The sequence below is a fragment of the Diceros bicornis genome, chromosome 24, assembly GCF_020826845.1.
Source record: "Diceros bicornis minor isolate mBicDic1 chromosome 24, mDicBic1.mat.cur, whole genome shotgun sequence".
In the NCBI taxonomy this organism is placed as follows: domain Eukaryota; kingdom Metazoa; phylum Chordata; class Mammalia; order Perissodactyla; family Rhinocerotidae; genus Diceros; species Diceros bicornis.
Window position 1 is genome coordinate 5222411 of NC_080763.1, and position 21413 is coordinate 5243823.

Genomic DNA, 21413 nt, shown 5'->3' on the forward strand with positions numbered 1-21413 from the left:
AGCAGAGGAGCACCGGACTCTTGCTTGAAAAGGTCAAATACTATAGGAAATACAGTGAATATGAGCCCGGAAGAGTCCCTGTGACTTCCCAGTCAAGTTGCCAGCAGTTTCCCACCTGGGAAGATGGGCACAGTGATAACCTAACTGCTTCCAAATATGTTTGAGAATGCCCAAGTTAAAAAAGAGATGTGCAAAAAGAAATTAGTGGAAAGTAATATTTAACTGTGATCTAAGTCACAGCAGAGTAGGATAAAATATCTGGTGTGTGTAAATGAAGCACACATTAAGTCCTAGAAGGAGCTCTACCTGTTTGAGTTTCTACCAAAAAATCTAATGTTTTACATTTTTAGGACCTATCCGGTAGTTGCCATTTATTGGATCCCTTGGGAAAATGTCATTTCTTAACATAATTGAGTAAATTTCACAAGTGAGTAACTCAAGGAAAAAGAGATTCTGATTGTTTAAGGTCCAGGGAATTTTGGCCATAGCACAGGTGATCATGAGCTGAGAAAACTCACCCAGCCTCGGGAGTCTGAAGCAGCCCCCTCCCCTCACTGCTGGAGTGTCTCCCATGGGAGCAGGTGTGAAACATCGTGTGTGCGGTTAGGGACTTGGCACAGGGGGAGCAGCAGGAGAAAGCAAGAGTGATGTCTCAAGGCCACCCCATGAGGCAGCTTTGGGCAAGGCCAACCCTTTTTGGTAGCATCCTACCCCAAAATATTTTCTCCACATTGCCTGACTTTTTGTTTTTAACCTTATTTGTTATACTGCCATAGAGTTCATTTGCAGTAACAAGTATCTTCAAAAAAAAAAAAACAAAAAACAAGCACCTTATGCCCACTTTTCTTCTTCATTTCTCCACATCCCAATCTCAGCTTTCCTCTAAATCTTAGCTCAAACAGCACTTCCCTTTTAGAAGTAATTGATCCAGTTGTCACTTTCCACGACATGCGGTCTGACTCACAGCATTGATCACTTGTGGTCCCTGGGGCCTGTGGGCCCTTGGACCGTGTGGATCTTGACCTGTCCCTCCTCACACGCAGATAGGAGCCTGCACAGTGCCTGGCCCAGAGCAGGCGTAAATGTGTGCAAATGAAGGAATAAATAATCGGCAGCAATTACTTCTTGCGGGGGTGGGTGGCATGTCTTTCAAATCTCAGCGGGAATAGACCAACTCTGCTTTCCTCCTAAAACCCAGACATGGACCAGTTTGTGGGGCTGGGAGGGGAGGTGGCGATATCAACACGCTGAACCCTTTGTAAGAGGTGGTGGAGCGGCCGTCCCGGCGGCGCAAGCAGTTAAGTGCATGCGCTCTGCTGCAGCGGCCGGCAGTTCGCCGGTTCGGATCCCGGGCGCGCACCGACGCACTGCTCGTTGAGCCATGCTGTGGCAGCGTCCCATATAAAGTGGAGGAAGATGGGCACAGATGTTAGCCCAGGGCCAGTCTTCCTCAGCAAAAAAAGAGGGGGATTGGCAGATGTTAGCTCAGGGCTGATCTCCTCACACACACGAAAAATAAATAAAAATAAGAAAAAAATAAGACGTGGTGGAAAAGAGCACAGGAAGGCAGGTGAAGGAGGACCAAAGATAAATGCAAGACATTTGTTATTTGTTACTGAGGGATGGGGCAGAATGTTTTCTTCCTTATTCTCCTCCTTCCTGCGTTGTATGGCCTGTTACTCCCAGGATTTGGAACACAGGCTCGTGTGGTTAGAGTTTAAAGTTATGAGCTAAATGGGGCTCGGTGATCCAGCTGGAGTGCCTGCTGCCCTTTGACAAGACACTCTTGTGGTTCCACACTATTGATATAGGCGTATTTGGGGAATGGACTGGCTTGGGTTAGAAGAATGCCTGTAGGTTGACTAGAACTGCACAATGAACTATTTGTGATGTTAAATTTATATGGAAACCGGTGAAATCTTTTAGGATCATGTGATAACATCTTTTTTTTTTCTCCTCTCAGGAAAATGGCAGACGGTTTTTCGGTAAGCGTTTGATGTCTGTTTTCCTGCCCTAATATACATTCCACATAGGTTGAGGTTTGTTTTTTTTTACCACGAGACTTTCCTGCTAGCTCTCCCACCATGTGGCTTCCGCTGGCCTCACGTTTCCAGTCAGGGCTTGTTAGCTGGAGTTTTGTTTTCTAGCCACAGATTCAGGAAGGAAGCCAGGCCGAGAGAGGCCTGGGACTCACTAACAGTGGTAACCCCTTCACCTGGGACAGAAGCAGGTGGAGGCCACCGGAAGGAGCCGAGAAATAAACTGAGCAACAGGAAATGTGGTGCAGGCTGAGCGTCCTGCTGTCTGTGATTGTACATAACATGTGCTAGAAAGTATGTGCTTTTACAGAGGACAGCTCGCTCCCTACTTTAGCAAATTATGAAAATGCAACCCTCCATGATCTGAGTTGATGAGAGCTGAGAATGAAGTGATAAAGCATGTGTAATCCCAAAGTCTAATTTTAATCTTAGGAACTCAAAACTATTTATCAGTGGAAAAAGTTTTTTGATGTGAATTTCATATCTTCACCATATCCCTCTACTTCTTAGATCACATATTTCTCTTTTCCTAAAAATTCTGTTTTTGTGAATGTTTTTCATTCTGTAATTGTTTATGTCTCTCTTTTCAGCTTAATGATGCCTTACCTGGGTCTGGAAACCCAAACCCTCAAGGATGGCCTGGTCCATGGGGAAACCAGCCTGCTGGGGCAGGGGGCTACCCAGGGGCCTCCTATCCTGGGGCCTACCCTGGACAGGCACCTCCTGGCCCCTACCCTGGCTCAACAACACCTGCTTATCCTGGACCAAATGCATCAGGAGCCTACCCTGGGCAACCAGGTGGGCCTGGGGCCTACCCACCTCCTGGACCACCAGGTGGGCCTGGGGCCTACCCGCCTCCTGGACCACCACATGCTCCTGGAGCCTACCCTGCTGCCGGCCCCTATGGCGTTCCTGCCGGACCACTGGTAGGATGGAGTTAGTCATTCCATATACTTGATTGAGAGCAGGACAAAGCTAATGAAGAATGCAGCAATTGCCTGGACTGGTGGTGCCAGCACTTTGCAGTGCTCTGGCTGGGGGCTGGCTCTGGCACTGACCTGCAGAGGGCTTCAGGGAGACTGAAGCTTTAAACTCATGGCTTAAAGCCACTTTTTCAAGGACCAGCCATGGTGTATGTTGGTCCAATAGAAAAAATAGTTGTTTGTACTGAGTTTAGTATGTGTACTGTTAGTATAAAGAGAAGCAAATGCATCTTTTGAAGGCATCTGTAAAGCAGCTTTAGTATAAATCAAGTTAAAATCATAGTAATGGGGGAAGTTTTGGCCATTATTATTAATAAACACTGAGTACATAACACATGCCAGCAGTGTGCTTCTACACGGATGAGCTCAGGTATCCTATAACCACCCCCTAAGATGGTATTATTATCCCCATCTTCCACGGTGGGGATGGAGCAATCCAGAGTTCTATAACTTGCCCAGGGTCATGGAGGGAACATGTGGGGGAACCAAGGCGATCTAGTTTTAAAAAACGTTCTAAAGATTATTTTGCGATCTAAGGATTGAATTTTCATTTATATTAAAACACACTTTAGTAAATGAATTCTAAGTGTAAAACCTAACTCTGGGAGGCGCCAGACACGTCTCAGACAGATCCTTCCCTTTCAGATGTCTAGCCTAGTTGGGAGGTAGATGCAGACACGAGGAAAGAGTTCCATAACAGTGTGGGTCAGACCCTTTCAGGACTATGGAGAAGACGGCACGGGTAGCATCAGCGCAAAGAAAGCGTTGGGGGTGTGGGTGGCGTTGAGCAGGGCCTAGAGCACAGGTTAGTCAGGTGCAGACAGAGTGGGACACGGAGGCTGTGGAAAGGAAGATGCAGATGTGGGAGAGCTTGCAGAGGAAGAACCCCAGGATCTAGTGGGGAAGTCGTAGGAGTCAGAGACGACTCTGGCTTTTCAATGCTGGACAACTAGAGCACCAGCCAAGGGTCAGTCCAAACTGGGAACTCAGGAAGGAGACCTGAAGGGGGCGAGACGGGGGAGACAATTCCAGTTCCCGCCTGTTGGATTTGCGGCACCGGGAGCAAATCACGGCAGGAGGAAGTACAGGACTAGCACAGATCAGGGCTAGAGAGAAAAGACTTGGGTGATAGTTGAACCCAGGGGGAAATTATAAAGGGAAAAGAGAAGAGGCCAAAGAGAGCTCTGGGAGTATTCACAGCACCTGGAACACAGAGGGTCAATAAATATTTGCAGAATGAACTAGGGAAGGTACTAACTGGAAAGTGTCCGTTCCGCGAATATCAAATATCTGCCACATTCAAAGCACTCTGCTGGTGTCACGTGAGTAGACAGTATGAGAACTCAGAAGCCCTAGAACATGACACAATGCCTGCCGTCTGGGAGCAGAACAACTACCATGAAGTATGTTATGTGACAAGGAGTCTTAAGAGTGGCACAAAATGTTAATGCTGACTGTGAGGTCTGGCTTAAGCCTTCCTAAAAAACAGTCTAAGTGAATGAGTTATAGATTGGGATGGCCCTAGTAAGGAGAGATACAGTGCTCCAAAAGGGGCTATGTTCTGCCTTTGGCACCAATTATAAGTTGTGCACGTAGGCAGCCTTATCTCTTCAGGCCCTGGGCAAGGGGGACTGAGAGTCTGGAAAGATGGCTTGCATTAGGGTTATGTATTAGTCACCCATATTAATAGTGATTGAACTTTAGCAACATCCTTTTCTTTCTTTCCCCAAGGAAACATGACTCTTTATTGATACATATATATTTTTTATTCCCAGACTGTGCCTTATGACCTGCCTTTGCCTGGAGGAGTCATGCCTCGCATGCTGATAACAATTCTGGGCACAGTAAAGCCCAACGCAAACAGGTAAACAGCAAGATTAGCAAGTCTGACATATTTGTTGATTGGTTTTTCAATAAAGGATGATCTATGTTGAATTTTAATAGAATTTTTAAAACTACACATTTAGAATCTTGGCTATACCATAGTATGAGATTATTGCATAAATCAGTCCGTGTTCCCAATAAGGGGACAACATTTCCCTCACTAAATTTTGTTTTCCAGAACCAGGATAAAATAGAGTTGTAATTTTTGAGGACAAAGAGGAAGAGCAGAAAAACCCATTCTGTTGGTTCTTCCTGGCAGTGAAAGCCTTAGAATTCAAGGAAAAGTAGAGCTTTTGTAATGTAATGTGTGGCCATCCCTCCATCTCTGAGCCACATATTGTCTAAAAACCCAAGCATGCACTTTATGTCTACACACCCATCAAAACTCAGGCTCAAAATCAAAAAGATCCCACTGGACATGGTTCTGAGTTGATCTGAGAGCTTGGCTATTATACCACTCTGTGCTCATAGTCGTAGAAATCTCGCTGCAGTTGTGCAGGTCACAGTGCAGTCGCAGACCTTGCGAGCTCGGCTGTCATTTCCGTCTTCATAGTGGGTGCAACAGCAGAGTCACAGATTCCTGTGGTGTCGGCCTGGTCTACAGATGACAAGGGCAGGATGGGGAACCCCAGCCTTCTGAGTAGATACTATTTACTTAAAAGATTTGAACAGATTCTACAGGTTCAAAGACTTCCTCAAAATAAATCAACGTTTGCCGTTGGAACTGGTTTGATTGAGGTGAGCTAGGATGGGGTAAGCCTTCAAGCTAACTTAGGAAAATCCATGCTGATTCATGGCTGCCCTGGGACGCCTGGCCCTGGTTATCACCACTGGTTCTACTTACGTGTAGAACAAGAAGGCTGAGGGTATCCTGACACTGTCCAGTATGCCCATCCCCGAGGTTAGTGGTACCACTAATGCTCCTGCAGCCATTAATTCATCTTTCTGGGTCTTGTAGACAGTACACAAAAGGTACAAATTCAAGCTATGTACACAGGTTTCTTCAGTAATCCACACACAGACTCTATGAGTGTCTGTTCCTGGTGAATCAAAGGGAGCCACCTCCTCTGTTACCAGGAGATAGACTCAGCTTCTGATCTGATCATTTTACCCTCAAATAGCCCATTCACTCCAACCTCCAGCCAGCCTCCTCTGGTTATCCATGATGGTCACTACCCTAAGCCAACTCTTCCTTCCACATGGCCTATGCAGCTTCTGTAAGCCCAGTTCTTCCCTGCACAATGAAGCTTGTCTCACAGCAAATTACAAAACATATATATCCTCTGCCTATGTCCTTATCCATCTTTCCTCCCAACATAACATAGAACCCAGCATACCTTATCCTGCGCACACAGCGCTCACGGTGTGTTAATATCTGCTCTCCTCCTCCCACAACCCCTATCGCACAGAACCACACTGGTATATATATATATCGTTGCCTTATTTAGGGTTATTGCACTGGAAACTAGCTCCAGTAACACTAGAGATGTAGACTGACACTGTGGCAGATCAAAACCAATTTTGGTTGAAATGGTTAAGGTGCTAGTAAACTGAAAAGATTATTGCTTGGTCCTGCAAATTCTTTGTGAAAAATTACATGAGAAAAAGAATGCTGAGGGTGGGAGAGATGACATCTTGCTTTTCACTGCAGAGGAAATATAGCCTTTGGATATTTAGTCAAATACAAATTCTATGGCCATTTGACTATCTTGGTCCTTTCCCCGTGAATTTAATCATTGGAACATTCACCCGATATAATCACGTAATGGGTTGTATGTGCCCGTTACTGGGTGAACCAAAATACCCAGGGAATCATTGCTAATAGGTCTAGAGTGCAGACTTTGCTTTAAAACAAGAGCACCTGCTGATTCTCGTGCTAGTGCTAGATCTATGGAGTTCACTGAGAAACTGAGGGCAAGGGCTAGTACTCCAACAGTCAGGACTTGTGTTTGCCTTAACATCCAAGTAGCAGGAATGGGGTCAAAAAGGTAAGCCAGGGGCTGGCCCGGTGGCGCAGCAGTTAAGTGCGCGCGCTCCGCTGTGGTGGCCCGGGGTTTGCAGGTTCGGATCCCGGGCGTGCACCGCTGCACCGCTTGTTGAGCCATGCTGTGATGGCGTCCTGTATAAAGTAGAGGAAGATGGGCACAGATGTTAGCCCAGGCCAATCTTCCTCAGCAAAAAAAAAGAGGAGGATTGGCATCAGATGTTAGCTCAGGGCTAATTTTCCTCACAAAAAATAAATAAATAAAATTGTTAAAAAAAAAAGTTAAGCCAGCACTTTCATTAATTCCACTTCACATCATGGAATGTTTAACACATTTTTGTCACGACTTTACAACTTAGCAACAGGATACGGAACATTAGCTACGTTATCTTGTTCTTGCTGTTTCAGGACTAGGCTTTTGGTTAACTACGAGGAAGCCAGGTACTTGATAGCTCTTATTTGTGTGACTGGTTTGCCTTTAATAGGTGTTAAAAGCAACCTGGCAGGGCAGGAAGGAGGCAACCATTACTATCTGCAATGTAAAGCATAAAGCCCCCTCAAAGTGGCCCTAAACCTCTATAAGAAAACCTTGAAGAGTGTTGGTGAGTAGAGGCAGTAAAGAGGGAATTACAGCTGAGTGGAACGACGTGACCAAGACAATGAGGCAAAAGAGCTCAACACACTGTCTTGCTTACTTTTAGATACTACGGCATGACATGCAATACTTGGCCTAGTGTCCTTTCCAGTTTGCTTCCCGGTTAGAAAATTTTCCTGCATTTTATAAAACGATTTGCTGTTTAGAAAAGTATATGTTCTTCACTTGATGCAAATGCACAACTTGACTCATTTTACTAACTCTGGTCTTTGGCTTAAAACAGATTTGCTTTAGATTTCAAGAGAAGGAATGATGTCGCCTTCCACTTTAACCCACGCTTCAATGAGCAGAACAGGAGAGTCATTGTTTGCAATACAAAGCTGGATAATGTCTGGGGAAGGGAAGAAAGACAGATGGTTTTCCCATTTGAAAGTGGTAAACCATTCAAAGTAAGTTATTGCTACTATTTTATATTGATAATGTATGCTGCTCCTGGGGAATCACTCTAAACCACAATGCGCTTGAAAGGAATTTTCCTCAGCTGTCCTGGGACGCCTAACTGGTACATCTCCTCCCCATCCCAGGGGGCCAGGCTGGAACACGGCCAGGAGCGGCTGTGGTGCCTGTTACCACCACTCTGAGTTCCAGCTTTTCTGGAAATGAGAAAAATATCATCTTTACCAAAAAAGGCAGAAAGTCTTTGTGGTACGGTTGGACTGAGACTTAGTTCCTTAAAACAACACAGTTGGCATGGCAATCAAAACTAAATATTTTTTAATTCTAAAATCAATACGTGCTTGTTTTATGAAAAAAATTTATAGATTTTTAAATTAACTAAAAAGTCCTCCATCCTTTACCCCTTCCCCCATCCTCACAAAGGTTGCAACTTGGTGAATATCTTTCCAGTATTGTCTATGACATACAACACACTTTTTTTTTTTTTTTCTTTTTTTTTTTTTTTGTGAGGAGATCAGCCCTGTGCTAACATCCGCCAATCCTCCTCTTTTTTTTTTTTTTTGCTGAGGAAGACGGCCCTGGGCTAACATCTGTGCCCATCTTCCTCCACTTTATATGGGATGCCGCCACAGCATGGCTTGCCAAGCAGTGCGTCGGTGCGCGCCCGGGATCCGAACCAGCGAACCCCGGGCCGCCGCAGCGGAGCGCGCGCACTTAACCGCTTGCGCCACCGGGCCGGCCCCACAACACACTTTTTAAGCACTACTTCAACAAATATTTATTAGGTCCACCATGCTGGTTATGGTCCACTGTGGAGCGGGCAGTAAAACAGCTAGACTGTTAGCTTCTCAAGGGCAGGGACACATAGGGACCATGTTTTGCCATCTGGTGGACACCTTTTCACATCAGAACACTGTTACTCAACAGCATTTCATTGTTTAGACACGTGATAATTCAACCAGTACCCTATGGATGAAAATTTGGAGTATGGAAATATTCCAAATAAAACCTGGGAAGGTTATTTATTTTACTAAAATACTGTAATAACTATCCTTATAAACCTTTGCTTCCTAGAAGAACAATTTTTTTGTGTGTGTATGTGAGGAAGATCAGCCCTGAGCTAACATCTGCCAATCCTCCTCTTTTTTTGCTGAGGAAGACTGGCCCTGGGCTAGCATCCATGCCCATCTTCCTCCACTTTATATGGGACGCCGCCACAGCATGGCTTGCCAAGCAGTGCGTCGGTGCGCGCCCGGGATCCGAACCGGCAAACCCCGGACCGCTACAGCAGAGCACGCACACTTAACTGCTTGCGCCACCGGGCCGGCCCCCCTAGAAGAACAATTTTATTCAAAGAACATAGGTGTTTAAAATTTAGATATCGCCCAAGTCCTGCTTCCAAAGGATTAACACATCCACTAACTACTGGAAGGGGATGTCTTCCCTACTCTCGCCAAAACTGCTTACCATCAATCTTCAGAACATTTGCCACTCTATTAGGGGATTCCTACTGCACTGTTTATTTTTCACTTTTAGCTGTTGTAGGCCATAGAAAAATTTTGTTTTTATGTAGTTTTTATGTAAATTTTATGTTTTTATTAATCTTTTCCTTTACGGCTTCAACTATATATTTTTCTAACAATTTTATCATTTTGTGTAAATCTTTGAATAATGTAGGGTTTATTTTTGCTGTAAAGTTACTTTCTGGACTTGAATCAGTTCCACAAATGATCATAAAGATGATATGTTGGGCATCCTGAGCTCAGGCCAGACTGGTTTTGAAATTAATGGGCGTTTCTAACAGTTCTGTGTATGTGCCATTTCAGATACAAGTCCTGGTTGAAGCTGACCACTTCAAGGTTGCAGTCAATGATGCTCACTTGTTGCAGTACAATCATCGGATGAGAAATCTCAGGGAAATCAGCAAACTGGGAATTTCCGGTGACATAAATCTCACCAGTGCTTCGCACACTATGATATAATCTTAGAGAGGCAGATACTTTTTTAAAAAATGAAATTGAATGTAAACTTTACACAAAGTTTTCATGTTCAACATGAGTGAAAAATTTTACCTTTATTCATCAATGTCTTTCTTATAAATCATCCACTTAATAAATATTCTAATATTCTGTCTTTATATGTCATTTAATTGGGGCACTTTATTCTCGATAATGCAAAATGGAAAAAGAAATATGTAGCAATATTAATGCTGTGTTAGTCTCCCAAAGTTTTCTATACTTGCTAAAATATTTTTTAAGACAGGAAATAGGAGTAAATACTACCCCAAAATTAACCTCTCTCTTGCTGGGTTTCATAAAAACCAGGAGATGCTACAAGAAAATCATTCTCCCATTTTCTTACTGAAGGAAATAAAATCTATTCAGGAAATGAGAAAAGCAGAACGAGTTCACCCATAGATGACCCGTGACCCATAGGCAATTACTGTTCGCATGCTGATATATCTCTTTTGACTCCTTTTAAACCCTATTTCATGTCTCTAAATTATACTTCACTGCTTTCAAATCAGTATTGGATACCAATATGAGACTTATCTCTTTGTAGGTTTTCTTAGCTTTTATGAAATCTCCAAATTTGTAGAGGGGAAAAAAAGTCATTTTTTTTTGTTTGTTTTGTTTTTGTGAGGAAGATCAGCTCTGAGCTAACATCCATGCCAATCCTCCTTTTTGCTGAGGAAGACCGGCCCTGAGCTATCATCTATTGCCAATCCTCCTCCTTTTTTTTCCCCCCCTTTTTCTCCCCGAAGCCCCAGTAGATAGTTGTATGTCATAGCTGCACATCCTGCTAGTTGCTGTATGTGGGACACAGCCACAGCATGGCCGGACAAGCGGTGTGTCAGTGCGCGCCCGGGATCCAAACCCAGGCCGCCAGTAGCAGAGCACGCACACTTAACCGCTAAGCCATGGGGCCGGCCCAAAAAGTCATTTCTTAATTAAATGTACATCAGCTTCAAAAATGTCATAGTTCCCATTGTAAACCTTCTTAACCATGCCTTTCCACCCTTCCTTATTACCAGCAAGCCCAAAGAATAATAAAATTTCAAAACTAGGTTGTGGTCACACCACTTGATTTTATAGAAGACCAAAATATTACTGTATCAATTGTTTCCACAATACCATCTTCTCAAATACTTTAAATTGGTCATTGTCACAGGTCGGGTTCCCTGGGAAGCAAAGAGATTAGAATGCAAGAGGTTTATGAGGGAGTGCTCTCGAGATCAACAGCTGTAGGGACGAGAAGGTACAGGATTGGGCAGAGGGAGAAGTTGAGCATGGATGCCTCAGCCCACTCTACAGGGGTTCTGAATTTGGGATGATCCTTTAGGGTAGTCCAGAGGGCGACAGGTCCTTCTAGCCTCACTTCAGTCAATGAATACAGGCCACCTGGGAAACAGGGCGGAGACTTGGGTGAGGTGTCTGTCTTGACCTCAGGCAGTTCTCATGGGATGATGGCTGAGCGCTCTCTGTGCTTCAGATACCTGGAGGCAGTTCCTCAGTCCTTTAGAGGGACTGGGCAGCACATCACAGCCGCTTTGAAAACCATCAGTTCTTTAACCTCACGTTCTGGTCTTGACTGTCCTACTCCTATGATTAAAGGGAAGAGCGGAAGCTTTGGAGAAGAGGGAACTAAGCTTACACAGAATCACTTACATCCTCTGAGCCTTGGTTCCTTTGTCCATAAAATGGGCAGTATAAGACATCTTTTGTAGGGTTACTGTGATCGTTAAATATTGTTTGCAAAGGGGTTGTCACGCAGTAGGTCTTCAATAAATGGATATGCCATTTTTTTCGATTTTGCAAAGGCTATCCTTCTACTCAAGCAGTTTTCTTCCATTTTGTCTGTAAAGGTTTTTCTAATACCTCATAATCCCAGAGTCCAGTAGCCCCGGAACACTCTGTCTAGTCGTGGGAGACACTGATGGTGGCCTTCCCCTTTACTCGTTTCCCATCCTCTCCCGACTCTTATTATCTGCAGATAGGGATCAGCATCAGTTAGCCTAACCAGACCAAAAGGAAAGACATAGCTCTGTTACCACCAGCAGCCTTCTTATGACCCCAGAAGGACCCAGCCTCGGAGAAGCTGACCCCAAGGATGACCAAGAGAACTATGAACCGAGTGTTGGACCTTGATGCCATCACTGAGCTGTTGATTAGAAAGTGCTTAGAATCACCCTGGTGACTCGTGAAATAAGTTTCCTTATCGTGAAGCCAGTTTGAGTTCATTTTACTACTACTTAGCAGCCAAAAGCTTTCCAAACGATTCAATTGTACATTTATTAAACCTACCAAAGAAAAAAAATCATGTTTACGGACATTGTCTTATTCTCCTCTACTTTATCCTTGAGGGCAGATATTATTTTGTTACATTACATATCGTTTCACATAGATCCTAAGTCTTTGGTTCCTTTGTACCAACCTCTTGTACATGTTTGTGGCTTTGGGCCCTTAGTAAACCCTAACTTCTATACATATTTCTTTGTTCTGCGTGTCTTGCTTGAATTATTCACTAACAGACTTAATGAATACAAGCCACTTTTATCTTTGGTAAGACTAAGCATTCTGAGAACATTCTCCTAAGCCAGCACTTCACATAGCCTCGCAACTGCTGACATGGACATGTCATGGACATGGATAATAAATACTCTCTCTCCCACAAGACCAACACACCTTCCTCTGACAACAAAAGTAGATGCATTTTCTTTTCTTATTTGCAAACCCCTAATCTTAAGGGGTTATCCATAAAGTTGCTGCTTGTTTGGTCACTACCTCCAACCCTCAACTCATTTGCTGACAGAAACAACTGGACCCAGGTCTGGTCACAAGCTTTAGCCACTCTGAGTCTTCTTGGCGCTCTGTTATCCTGACAGTCCTGTCTTCTACCATCTCATAGGTAAGAGTTTTATAAAAGAACATTCCAAACACATTGTGATCGATATAATTCTCTTCAAAGGAAGAAGGCATTTCCTTCAAAGGCTGTCAGTTACGTCAAGGGGAAAATGAAAAAGGCAAAAATTTAATGGGCACCCCTAATAATTTAACCATTTGAAACAGCAGCATGTAAACTGACTTCAGAATCCAGAAAGCTCATCTAAAGAAACTCATTTACCCTGGAAAACGCAATATGCAAAGCTATTCAACATCAACGAATTTAAGAGTTCAAACTAAGAATAAAGTATGAAAGGATGTAAATATTACTATCCAAGTTTAACATATGTTGATTAAACAAGAATGTTTGTAAGCTGTTAAGTATACTTAGCTTTAAGCTTAAACATTTTAAACAAGAGAGGCTAAGCACAGTGCATTTTTTATTCTGCATAAAGTACAAAATATCCCCACTTCCCCTGAAAAACAGTATCATATCTAAAACACACTTTAGTGAACACTGAATATTAAGACATTACATGATGCTTATATAGTGAATTAAATATAAGCGAACACAAATCCATATTCTTCAACTTTTCAGTATCCTATGAATACACCACAGCATGGGTAATATGAAGAAAATGTTTGGCTTTTTTTCTTTAATTCACAATTCTTCTGGCTGCCTGCTATTGAGAGGCCTTCAAGGTGAAAAGGCAATCAAGTCCCCAGCAAAGGAAATGTGTCTGGCACGTTCCTGCTGCCTCCTCTCCACCTGAGTGGATGGATTACTGCACTTCAGGCGTGGCTAGAGAATAAATTCAGAGAAGTCACTAAAGCAACACTCAAGAGTTTCACTAAAATTAGTCTTCAACATTGCAAGTTAATAGTGGATTAATTAATAACATAAATAACATTTTTGTACATAACAATAAAATTAATAACATAAGGATTATGCTACTTTCCAGCAGACACAATTTCAAAACTTTAGTTTTTTTCATTGAAAAGGTGTATTAGAAATATATGCCTAAAAATTAGGGATATTAGAAATACATGCCGTTAGTCATGTAAATGGACTTCAGCAGCACATGCAGGATGAATAAAACTGAGGCCATTTCTTAAGCCACCTATGTGGATTCCACAAATCCTAATCCATATAACCGCATTTAATATGCCTTTTACTAGTGTGAAGCTGTAGGATCCTTTTGTCTGTTCCCCCTCAAGCCCTAGTCCAGGTTCAAAGGATGCCTCAGAGAAAGTAATAATTTGGGTCTGAAATAGACAGGGGGATCTATAAAAAATATATCAAAAAAAATCAAAATTCTAATATTCACAGTAGAAAAGAATTCACAGGGAGACTAAATTATAAGGTACTAAGATTTATCAACAAGATAATGTATAGATAACTGTGAAGTACTTTTAATCATATTACTAATATATCAAAAGCAGAATATTATGATTCATTAATTTCCAGATTTACTTATAAGATCATATATTATCAGAACCAATCATTCAGAATTCAAATCTAGGAACAGGATTACATCAGGTTTATATAAATTGGCCTTATGCAGAAATCCCTGACCCTTAGGTCTCAGCCAATGATTAAAGAAGGCTGAAACCAAGAAGGATCAGAGTGCGGTAACAGTGACACACTTCGTTCTGCTCCGGAGACCCAGGGCTGCCCGGAAGCCTAAATGCCAAGAAGGCTCCTTTGAAAGCCAATACACAGAAGTCCCTAAGGAATTAGTGGCTTTAGGAAGCCAAGCATTTGCCAGGCTTCATGAGGTTAATAACAATTGCTGCCGTTTGATCCTACACTTGCCTTAATGAATTTTTTATATTCTGAAATCAAAGATTAGCAAACCAAGGCCATTCCCTGACCCGTATTAGCAATTGGCCCTGGAAAATTTCCGGGTAAGGCTGTAAACCAGAGTTGTCAACTGGGCTACACATTAAAACCACCTGACGAAGGTCTGCTCCAGATCACTGAAATAACAACATCTGGGGGAAGGGCTGAAAACCAATCCTGCAAACACTTAGTAGGCAAGGGACCGCTACTCCCCTCGCGCCGGCGCCAGCATCCCTGACCGTGAATCAGACAGCTCTGCCCGAAGAGGAACTGATAGTTAATAAGGGAAATAGATTCCTGAAATTATAATATGTTTTAGGAATATATTTATATTGTTCTCTTAATAAGAGATTAAATGGGTCCATCGTATGCATTGTGTGCCTGTGTGCACCCGGACCTGTACGTGAGTTAACACGGGAGGGATGAGAGTCTTACAGGAAGGCTTCACAGACGGCTAATCTTGGAACTCGAGTTAGAGGCAAGAGGACACCGAAAGTAAAGACCAGGGGCTTCCAAATAAAACAGAACATAAATATAGTAATCTAAACAAATTAGAATGAAAATAACCAATGATGACTAAAGCTAGGATAGACATCATCTCCCCAGCTATATGCTTCAGATGGGCAGAAACCTTGCCTTATACTTTCTTGTATCACTTAGAAATACCTAGCATAATCCAAGCCACATATTAGATACTCAACTATTCAATTTGTCACAACAAATCTGATACATAAGTCATATGAGGAAATAAATCTTCAGAGGTTAATGCTAAAGCATACTATATTTTAAAGTATATAAACATGAAATTTTGTTCCCATTTTGATAAAAATGAATAACATAGATTTCAGAGCAAAAAAACACTAACAAGATGTAAATTTTAAACTGCACTTAAATTGAAAAGTGAGTAATATTCATTTTATAAAACAAATCTAGAATATAAGGGAACTTTTCAAATTAAGTTGGAAAACTTACTGAATCAAGAAGATGGCGTTCAGTAGTGAGATTTTTATTATCAAATACTGCTGGAAAAAAAAAGAATAATTAACTTTTTAAAGAATATTCTCACAGTCAAGGGTTGTTAGAAATGGGCAAAGCTTTGAAAGATATGAAAAGTTCCATATATCAAATGCTAAGACAAAAATATAGATCATCTTTTGCTATAACTTTTTTTTAATGTAGTTAAATGTCTTAGTAAAATTCTCATCCTTAATTTCAATATAAAAAGAATCTTCTACAAACAATTCTCATGCTTGTAATATTAAAGGTACCCAAAAGATGCTAGATGAAGAACATAGCTGGAGAACATTGAACGTCTGGCCACGCTTAGGTTTATTTTGCTTTAGGCTCCAGCCAGAAGAGCACCACAGAGGAGCAGAGGAAGATAGGAGGTTAAACTGTCACACATTGTATTATAACAAAAACCCAGGAGCCATTTCCTAGTGCAGGACAATCGCAACAAAGTAGGTAGGAGTAGGCATTAGGGAAGAAAAACTGGTCATTTTGAAGAAAGGTTTGAGGATGTGTGTTGAAAAGGAGGAGAACTAAAAAGACTTCAGGGAATTTTTCTAATTCTGAGTCTTTACAAACAATGAAGGATCCCAAATAGTTAGGGCTAATGTAAAACGCTACTTATACCCAAAGTGGATTAGCATCTGTTGTTGATTTTAAATAAGTCTACCTCAACTGGTTTCACTGGAATATTTTGAAATTAGTAAATTAGTACATTTACTGTGTTTCAAAAAGATCTGAGCAGGGGCGAGCCCCGTGGCGTAGTGGTTAAGTTCATGTGCTCTGCTTCAGCAGCCTGGGGTTCGCAGGTTTGGATCTGGGCACGGACGTAACACCACTCATCCAGCCATGCTGTGGCGGCGTCCCATATGCAAAGTAGAGGAAGATGGGCACGGATGTTAGCTCAGGGGAATCTTCAACAAAAAAAAGATCTGAGCAAGAGTTTTGATACAAAGGAAAATAAAACCAAACTCACTTTCCATAAGCATCATTTTTAAGCACAGCTAGAGAAGTGTGATGGTTTGATGCCCAAGTTTCCTTTGTATCTGAAATTCTAATCCAGCCTGAAGGAAATCACCTCACTTCTCATGCTCATCACCCCGTTCCCTTCTGGGATCCTGTGACCTACCTCACAGGACAGTGGGGTTAAGGGGTAATAACAGATGTGACGTCACTTAGGAAACACAGAAAAGCAACTTTAGAAGATATGTCACACTTCAAGTAATCTAATCACATCCATCAAAACGAAATTTGCAAGCGTTTGGGAGTGAGGATGTGGTCTATTTTCCAGAAATCATGACAATTTATATCCCTTCATGTGAAAACTCCTTTTCCCCTCCTATACAAGCTCCCATCCAACCCAAATATTTTTCATCAGTAGTCTCAGCAGAAAAACTAACCTGAGAATGACTTAACAGGACTTTCAATTCTGAAAAATCCACCGTCAAATACTATTTGATCAACTTCCTTGGGCGCTGCAGAGGCTGCTGCCTCAGCCTGCTCTTTCCGCTGACCCCTCTCTCTCATCGCCTTTTTTGCAGCAGCGAGGCGATTTCTAGCTGCCATTCTCCCGCCATCGTCCTGTTTCGGTTTACTTGCTAGACCCGACACAACTTGTTTCTGCGAAGAGAAATTATGACACTTACCAAAGCGACTTGTTACCATCCTACGTGAAAAACAAATCAAGCATACATAAAATATTTCACACATTAAGCTTATACTTATCAAGTTCCTAGTATGTGCTACAAATGCTGGGGGCAAAGCGAAAGGACAAAGTCCCTGCCCTCGAGGAGCTCATGGCTTCGCAGTGGATGAGCTAGATGAGGATAAACGCCATGTTAGAGGGGAATTCAGAGGGCTGTAGCAGCAGACAAGAATAACACCTAAATCATTCTTCAGAGGTGTCAAGAAAGGCTTACAGGAAGCAGCACCTAAGCTGAAATCACAGTGAGCCAGGCTAACGGTTGGGGTGAGGAAAGGGCTAGGAAGAGAGAACAGCTTGTTTGCCAAACCAGAAGTGAAGGAAGGCATAAAGGAGTTGACAAGAGATGAGCACCAGCCAGATTATAAAGTCCCTCGCATGTAACCGTTGTCAGGAGCTGCGTTTATACAGAGGACAAAGGAATAGAGACTACTGATGAGTTTTAATCAGGAGATTAACATTACTGGATTTGGGTTTTAGAAAGACCACTCTGGCTCCAGCCTGGAGAATGGACTGGAGGGTTACAAGCCAATTAGGAAGGAGACTACTGCAGTGATCCTGGGAGAAGATGATGGTAGCTAAATTGAGGAAGAAGTGGAAAAAAGTGAAGAGATATTTAAGAGGTAGAATCGAGAGGACTTAGCGTACTGGGTGTGTGTGGGGTGGAGACGGGGAAATAGAGAAAGGAAAGAACCAAAGAAGATACTCAGGTTTCTATCTTGGACACCTGGTGGGATGGTAATGCCATTCTCTGAGACAGGGAAACACCGGGGTGTGTGGAGATGATTTCAGTTTGGGATATATAGATTTTAAGGTATACTAAGTCAGGATATATAGAACTAGGGCTTGGCAATAAGTGTGGTTTGAAATACAGATTTGGGAATCATCGCAGGGTGGGTAAGATTGCACAGGAAGAATATGGAAGGAGAGACAAGAGTTGAGGTAGGAAGTCTGAATATCACAAAAAATTGAAGGGATAAATGGAAAAACAGAAACTTGCAAACATAATTAGAGAATGGGCGCAGAGGAGGAAAATCAGTAGGAAGTAATTCCACAAAAGAGCAAGTAGACTGTCTTTAATACTGCAGAGGGGTTAGATTTTATAATTCATAAGTGTCTAATAACCTCACAACTAGTGGATCAATAACCTTGGTGACAACTGTTCTAGAGGTGAGGAGAGGGGGGAGGCTGAACTGCAGTGAGTTGGGGAGGTAAGGGAGAATCAAAATAGTAAAGACAGTCTAGACGACTTTCTCAGGAGGCTTGTCCGTGACTGGGGAGAAGGATGGCAACGGGGCACAGATAACTGAAGGGAGAGGTGGACATCACAGGGTTAGCTGTTTTTTTTGTTTTTTGTTTTTTTTTAAATGTAAACAAAGATAAGACCCTTCAACATGTCTAAAAACTGATGGAAAAGAGAGAAAACAAGGCTAACTGATGGAATGAGAGGTCAATGAATAAGAGGTCTGGGGGAATGGTACCAAAGTATAGGTAAAAGATTAGTTTGATTTTATTTGTTCAATAATCTTAAGAGTGGCCTATAAAATAAAGTAGGAGAGAGACACCTGGTGATAAGGGGCAGAATTACAAGGCTCTGATAAAACGAGATACTGATACAGCCACTGTCTGCGTCACTGATGATATTATGTTTCCAGGACTAAGCACTCAGTAAGAAATGCCCACAGCAGCTTCAAAATGTTCGAGCATCCTTCCCGCTTCATGAATCTGAAACTCACTCACTCAATTTCATCACTGTCCTCAGGGTCCTTGTCATGAGACTTCATTAGTAAAACAATCTTACAATAGCAATCTTACAATAACATTCCTGCCAATTTAGAAACCTGGTTTTATAACAACAGGCATTTTTCTAAAACCTAAAAGAAAAACTGGCAAGGCTCCAAAGTGGTTTGAGAAGTATCCATCTGAACCAAAAATTTGGAGTTAAAATATTTCTAGGAAAAAAAATTACTACAAATAGATAAGAATGGAATCTATCATGTTAACAAGGCCAATTTTACAGAGAAAATAGGAAATTTTACATGATAAAATATAGGGAAGAAAGATATTCTAGGAGTCATCGTTCTTCTTTTCTACTTAAAAAATTCTTTCATGTTGAAATATATCACACAAGAGAGTATATGAAACAGAGAGATGGCATAGCCTATGGGTTAAGAACATGGATTCTGGAATGAGAAACTCAGCTCCACCATGGGCAAGGGATTTAATCTTCCTGGGCCTCAGATTCCCCACCTGGGGATAACAGCACCCACCTCACATTAAATGAGTTAATATGTGTAAAGTACTGGGAACCATATTTGGCACATACTAACCATTATATAAATTATATACTGCTGCTATTATTATTACCAAAAAAAAAGTAAAAGCACAGTTTAAAGAATAAAACACACACACATATCCACTATTTAGCAACTCAGAAGCTTTCAGGGTAACCAAATGCAATCCTAGCCCCTCCCTCCCTCCCTCCAGAAATAACCATCCTGAATTTTGTGTTGATCATTTCCTTACTCTTTCTTCAAAGACAATCAGGACATTTAAGTAATATATGAAACATTTTGTGAAATGATGAACAATCTGAAGATAAATGTTTCTAAAGCTTAAATTCATTAAAGTAAAAGAGTCTCTATTAGAAACACACAAATTTAGGGCCGGCCCGGTGGCTTAGCAGTTAAGCGCGCGTGCTCTGCTGCTGGCGGCCGGGGTTCGGATCCCGGGCGCGCACCGAGGCACCGCTTCTCCAGCCATGCTGAGGCTGCGTCCCACATACAGCAACTAGAAGGATGTGCAGCTATGACATACAACTAGCTACTGGGGCTTTGGGGGAAAAAAATAAATAAATAAAATCTTTAAAAAAAAAAAAAAAAAAAAAAAAGAAACCCTCAAATTTACCTGAAAGACTTTTTTGCTTGTATTATTATCGTTCTCCCATCCACACACCTCAAGTTTGGTCAAATTGTTGAATTTTTGGTGTATATCCTGTATCTGTTAATAAATAAAGCACAAGTTTATCAGATTAATGCTAATCATATTAAATATACAAACTAACGAACTGAAGCTTCAAAAACAATTGACAGTGACTTGGACTGGTGAGATAAAATTAGACTAAGTCATTCTCAATTTAGTATTCAAATCAAGAATTCTTATGGTAAAATCATTCATTGTTATTTCTGGTCTTATAAACCTCAAAAATCCACATAAGGGATGTCATATATGAATAACTCTCCTAAATTATTTTTGATCACTAACAAGGTAGGAGAGATATTCTAAATTATACAATGTGAACACAATCTAATTTTTTTTTTTTTCAGTTTATTTATCCATTATCCTACTGAGGAACATATTCATTGCTTCCAAGTCTTGGGAATTATGAATAAAGCTGCTATAAACATCTGTGTATACATTTTTATGTGGACATATGTTTTCAACTCATTTGGGTAAATAGCAAGGAGCGTGGTTGCTGGATCCTATGGTAAGAGTATGTTTAGTTTTGTAAGAAACAGCCAAACTGTCTTCCAGAGTGGCTGCACCATTCTGCATTCCCACCAGCAACCAATGAGAGTTCCTGTTGCTCCACATCCTCACCAGCATCTGGTGCTGTCAGTGGTTTGGATTTTTGCCTTTCTAATAGGTGTGTAGTGGTATCTCACCATAGTTTTAATTGGCAATTCCCTAATGACATATGATGTTGAGCATTTTATCTTTTCATATGCTTATTGCCATCTATCTATCTTCTTTGGTGAAGTGTCTGTTCAGGTCTTTCGCCCATTTTCTTTTTTGTGTGTGTGTGTGAGGAAGATCAGCCCTGAGCTAACATCTGCCAATCCTCCTCTTTTTTTTTGCTGAGGAAGACTGGCCCTGGGCTAACATCCATGCCCATCTTCCTCTACTTTATATGGGACGCTGCCATAGCATGGCTTGACAAGCGGTGTGTCGGTGCGCGCCTGGGATCCAAACCGCCAAACCCCAGGCTGCCGCAGCAGAGTCCGCGCACTTAACTGCTTGTGCCACCGGGCTGGCC

At 41.9% G+C, this 21413-nt stretch overlaps 2 protein-coding genes across 7 annotated transcripts in view; one reads left to right on the top strand and one right to left on the bottom strand.

Annotated features, from left to right (window-relative positions):
- The first annotated feature begins 17 nt into the window (after positions 1–17).
- Positions 18–10074, top strand: LGALS3 (galectin 3). 2 transcript variants are annotated; one of them, XM_058566968.1, is made up of 6 exons: positions 18–1985; positions 2630–2837; positions 2874–2965; positions 4798–4886; positions 7769–7934; positions 9768–10074. In XM_058566968.1, exons 1-6 carry the CDS (start codon positions 1968–1970, stop codon positions 9921–9923), a joined length of 729 nt encoding a protein of 242 aa, XP_058422951.1. In that variant the 5' UTR covers positions 18–1967; the 3' UTR covers positions 9924–10074. The 2 variants fall into 2 exon arrangements, with proteins under 2 accessions (XP_058422951.1, XP_058422950.1); XM_058566967.1 differs by having other exon boundaries at positions 2630–2965.
- Positions 10075–13251: 3177 nt separating this feature from the next.
- Positions 13252–21413, bottom strand: part of DLGAP5 (DLG associated protein 5) — a 34667-nt gene continuing 26505 nt past the window's right edge. Inside the window, exons 12-16 of one of the 5 annotated variants that reach the window (XR_009223680.1) lie at positions 20285–20377; positions 17076–17295; positions 16397–16527; positions 15640–15686; positions 13554–13626 (exon numbers count right to left, since the gene is read on the bottom strand). Coding sequence is in view for 3 of the 5 variants with exons in the window: in XM_058566969.1 (XP_058422952.1) it covers positions 13522–13626; positions 15640–15689; positions 17076–17295; positions 20285–20377 (468 nt within the window). In the remaining 2 variants the exon portion in view is untranslated. Of the gene's footprint in view, positions 13627–15639; positions 15690–16396; positions 16528–17075; positions 17296–20284; positions 20378–21413 lie in introns of all 5 variants that reach the window. The other 4 variants (XR_009223679.1, XM_058566970.1, XM_058566969.1 and 1 more) reach the window with 4 other exon arrangements.

Bases quoted from the DNA above. Each gene is read 5' to 3' on its own strand.
- LGALS3 (XM_058566967.1), top strand. The intron at 4,887-7,768 runs GTAAACAGCAAG...GGCTTAAAACAG, and splicing joins GTAAAGCCCAACGCAAACAG to ATTTGCTTTAGATTTCAAGA. The intron at 7,935-9,767 runs GTAAGTTATTGC...GTGCCATTTCAG, and splicing joins AAAGTGGTAAACCATTCAAA to ATACAAGTCCTGGTTGAAGC.